A 4,178-nucleotide genomic window follows, 5' to 3' on the forward strand; every position below is an offset into this window, starting at 1 on the left:
GCCAGGGACTCAACTAACATTAAGAACTTTTCATACTGGCGGATAAGAATTATTGGACTATTGGAGATGGGTTCACTTCACTCGTTTGTATAACTATTGTTTTTTCACTAATGACTACTATCCCAGATACAGCTCGTCCTGCTCGTTCCGCTCGCAATAGTCCGATTAATTCCCCAGGCGAAACCATCCAACAGCTATTCCATCCCCATTGTCCATTGAGCCTGCTCTGAATAATCCCCCTTTTGCCGGATTATTACCAATATAATCATAAAAGGCTAATTTTTTGTGGATTTTGCTATCCATCATTTTCCATAGTAATGAAAATGCTCTTGGCTCGACATAGCCTCCTGTATCTATTCTTCTTTTTTGTATATTAGTTATTAGTGGAATTTCAGTGCATTGGGTTCTTTCTTAGATCTAGATGGAGCTACCCAGTTCGATTCCTACTGCACCTGCTTTTCTTTTGCTTTTGCACTTTAAAAACAGAAATAAAAGGGCCGGCCCATATAGCGACGATGTGAGATCGGGGGGTGTGCGCCCTGTACGAGCTGGCCTATATTCGGCGCTTAAGGCGCCGAATAGGATTTGGCCCTGAAACCAGCTCGATCTAGCTTCCGGGCTGTAAAATGAGGCCCATGACCAGCCCGAAGGCCGAGCGTGACCCAGCTTGGATTTTTCGGGCTGGGCTGTCCATGCCCAGGTCTAATGGGCAGTCCGTCCGTGATGACATTTGCATAGGGACGGACATGAGGGCCGTCGAGTGGAAAGTGGCAGATGTTATCATCTCGCAGCATGACATACAATTAGCATGTTACACATGTGGACGTAGATGCACAGCTACAGTTTCCAACCAACACACATACGTAACCACACACCACCCTACTCCGTAGATTCTGGTACTGGTACCCGAGACCTTATTCAGTTCATTCATGCGCAGCAGCAGAGTGTTGGCGCGGAGATTACGAGTTGACCTTGGAGCAGACGAGCCTGATCTGCCCCTGCGTCCCCGTCTTTGGCGCGATGTTCCCCATGTTTACCATGGCCGTTGTGAAGGCGCTGTTGAACGTCGCCGCGCTGGACGCGAAGCTCCTGACCGTGTTGTCGGCGCCGCCGCCGTTGAACAGCACCTGATCCGAGTGCAGGAGCCCCTTCTGGGACATGAGGTTGGTGTAGTAGGCGTTGTCGAAGCCGTTGGGCGTCTGCGTGTCCAGCAGCGCCAGGCTGCTGTCACCGCCGGACTGGGGGCAGTTGGCCCTGAGAGATGTCGCGAAGGTGGTGTTGATGTTGGTCTCGTTGTAGATCCTGTCCCTGAAAAACCGGCACTGCGATTGCCCGATCGTGTGGGCACCTGCAGGTAGATCAAGCATATTTGTGTCAGAATATCTCTCGCGAGTTGCTGTGGTGAAGTTTGAGCTCAGAGAACTCATGCATAGATATTAGCGGGGTGTACCTGAGAGCGCAACCATGTCTGTCATGCTGAGCTGCTTGTTGCCGAACAAGGTGGTGAGGTTTTGGAGGTCGAAGGTAGGAGGTGGCAGGTCATTTTCCGCGTTGGTCTTGCTTGCAGTGGTGGAGTCCCTCCTCCCAAGAAGAACAGTCCATGTCGGCCCACCCAGCTGCCTTGGTAAGTATGTCCAGAATTAGTTCCAAACCTCAGTTAGTTATGGGGGCGTCGCTGGTCCGGCAGCACCAGTACGTGCATGAGAGCTGGTAATTGCCGAGCTTACCGCGACGACGGAGTCACGCGCGGCGACGGCGAGGATGTCGGCGCAGGAAACGGTCTGCTTGCACACGGCCTCCACCTGAGTTTTGATGTTGTCGATGACGTTCATGCCTCGAATGGAATTGTTGTTCGGGGCTGCCCCCTGCTCGCCGATGAAGCTCCCCGTGTCCGCCAATAGAACGGACCCGTCACATCCCTGGAAAGAAATTCAGAAACACTAATCATTTGCGTGTACTAACGTCTTTTACAGCGTACTCCCACGTGAGTAAGATTATGGGACTTGCATCGACAAAGCAGTCGTGGAAGTGCAGCCGGACGAGCGACGCCCCCATGCGGGCCTCGTTTTGCACGGCGGTCGTCACGCCGGCCTTGATGGTGGCCAGCGCGTTGGGGCAAGACGTGTCGTAGAACGTCGACGACAGCTGCGCCGACGCCGCCGAGGCCATTGCCACGAGCACCACTAAGCCAAGGCGAGAGGCAGAGGCCATCGCTGATCTAGCGACTAGTGTAATACTATACCAGAGTGTTAAGTGGTGCTTCTGCCCCACTTTTCTTGACTTGGCCGTGGCTTGCAAGAGACAACACTAGCATTGGACATATATATAGCCAGCAGAGGTTCTGGAGCCACGGGCGCCCGTGGCTAAAACCTCCAAATGTTGTGCCTAACTTGTCCACAGGGACGATACTAGCGGACATGTTGGCAATCATTGCCCTGGAGAAAGGATACCCTACAAACGAATACAATTGGCAGGCTTAGCATGGAACGTTCTCACGTTGATTTGATTACCAGTTTGGTACAGCGTATTCGACATAAACAAATTTATTTGGCCAACACCAACAGCAACTGCATTATTGGCGCAAGAAATTTTGCGGCATATTCGCTCAGCGTATTCATGCATGATTGCATATGGTCAATTCGATCGGGCCTCACTAGTAGAAAACAGGGCTTTGATACAGGCCGGGTCAACCTATTAGTCCCGGTTCAGTCCAGAACCGGGACCAATGTGGGTATTGGTCCCGGTTCGTGAGCCCAGGGGCCGGCCGGGCCATGTGGGCCATTGGTCCCGGTTGGTGGGATGAACCGAGACCAATGTGCCTCGCTCCTGGCCCACCACCATTGGTCCCGGTTGGTGGCTTGAACCGGGACCAAAGGCTCCCCTTTAGTCCCGGCTCATGTCACCAACCGGGACCAATGAGGTGCTTATATATACCCCTCGCTCGCGAGCAGAGTGCTCTGTTTTTCTCTGGCCGAGGGGGAGAGGGCTTGGTGGTGCTCTAGCTCACCTCCTATGCACACAAGGTGTTCGATGGAATGCCCGAGCCACACTACTTAAGCTTTCTCCTCTCCAAACTTGACCTCCAAGCTCCATTTTCCATAATATTTGTCTAGGTTTAGCGGTCCGTCACGCCCCGTCCCTGTCTTCACCGCCGTCGATCACCCGCGCCGAGCTCATCGCCGGCACCACCGTGGTGAGCCTCTTGTTCTTATCTTCTTTCTGAAAGAAAAAATATTCTTACTTGTATGTTTACATAGATACTTGTATTATTTTCTTACTTTTATTATTGCTTCTTATATAGTGCGATGGTTTTGGTATCCGCCCCCGTCGGCCCTCGTCTTGTCTATGATTCGGATGTGGTATATATATTATCTTTATAACTATTGGTTCATTTATTGTTTATGAAAATTATGCCGACCAACGTGACATAGATTTTATTTATGTAGGATGTATGTGAATCAGAAATGCCAACCGACCCTATTGTCGAGAGGTTAAATTTAGTTGAAGAAGAAAACAATTTGTTGAAGGAAAAAATAAAAAAAATGAGGAGGAGAAGATGATATTGGAGTTGCATGTTGCGGATGTCGTCGATGATCACAAGGTCAAGATGGATGCAATGCGCTTGAAGATTAGAAAGATTAGAAAATATGCCATTCATACCGAGGCTTGGTATCATTATGCCGTTGGATCAATTGTTACCTTGGTTGCGATTATGATCGCATTTGTTTTCGCATTGAAATGTTTTACATAGTTTCAATGTATGGTTTAATTAATTAGATGCTCTGGAGAGCTATATGTTGTTAGATGAGAACTATGTATGCACTTTGGTTTTAATGTGATGATGAACTTCTATTAATTTGGACACTTAATTATATATAATGCACGCAGATGAACCGGCAATGGATGTACGGTGACAGACACACCCGCGAGTACATTAAGGGCGTGCATGAGTTTCTCGATGCGGCTGAGGCAAACAAGCAGAATGGTTTTATGTGTTGTCCATGCACTGAATGTGGGAATACGAGGTCTTACTCTAACCGGAAAATCCTTCACTCCCACCTGCTTTACAAGGGTTTCATGCCACACTATAATGTTTGGACGAGGCACGGAGAAATAGGGGTTATGATGGAAGACGGCAAAGAAGAAGAGTACGATGACAACTATGTGCCCCCTGAATA

At 49.5% G+C, this 4,178-nt stretch overlaps 1 protein-coding gene across 1 annotated transcript; it reads right to left on the reverse strand.

The window, feature by feature from the left end:
* Positions 1-756: 756 nt before the first annotated feature.
* Positions 757-2,307, reverse strand: LOC125535668 (peroxidase 2-like). The gene is made up of 4 exons (XM_048698736.1): positions 2,008-2,307; positions 1,728-1,919; positions 1,451-1,616; positions 757-1,348 (listed from the first exon to the last, which is right to left on the reverse strand). Exons 1-4 carry the CDS (start codon positions 2,209-2,211, stop codon positions 960-962), a joined length of 951 nt encoding a protein of 316 aa, XP_048554693.1. The 5' UTR covers positions 2,212-2,307; the 3' UTR covers positions 757-959.
* Positions 2,308-4,178: the final 1,871 nt, after the last annotated feature.

Source organism: Triticum urartu, chromosome 2, assembly GCF_003073215.2.
Source record: "Triticum urartu cultivar G1812 chromosome 2, Tu2.1, whole genome shotgun sequence".
Taxonomy (NCBI): Eukaryota; Viridiplantae; Streptophyta; class Magnoliopsida; order Poales; family Poaceae; genus Triticum; species Triticum urartu.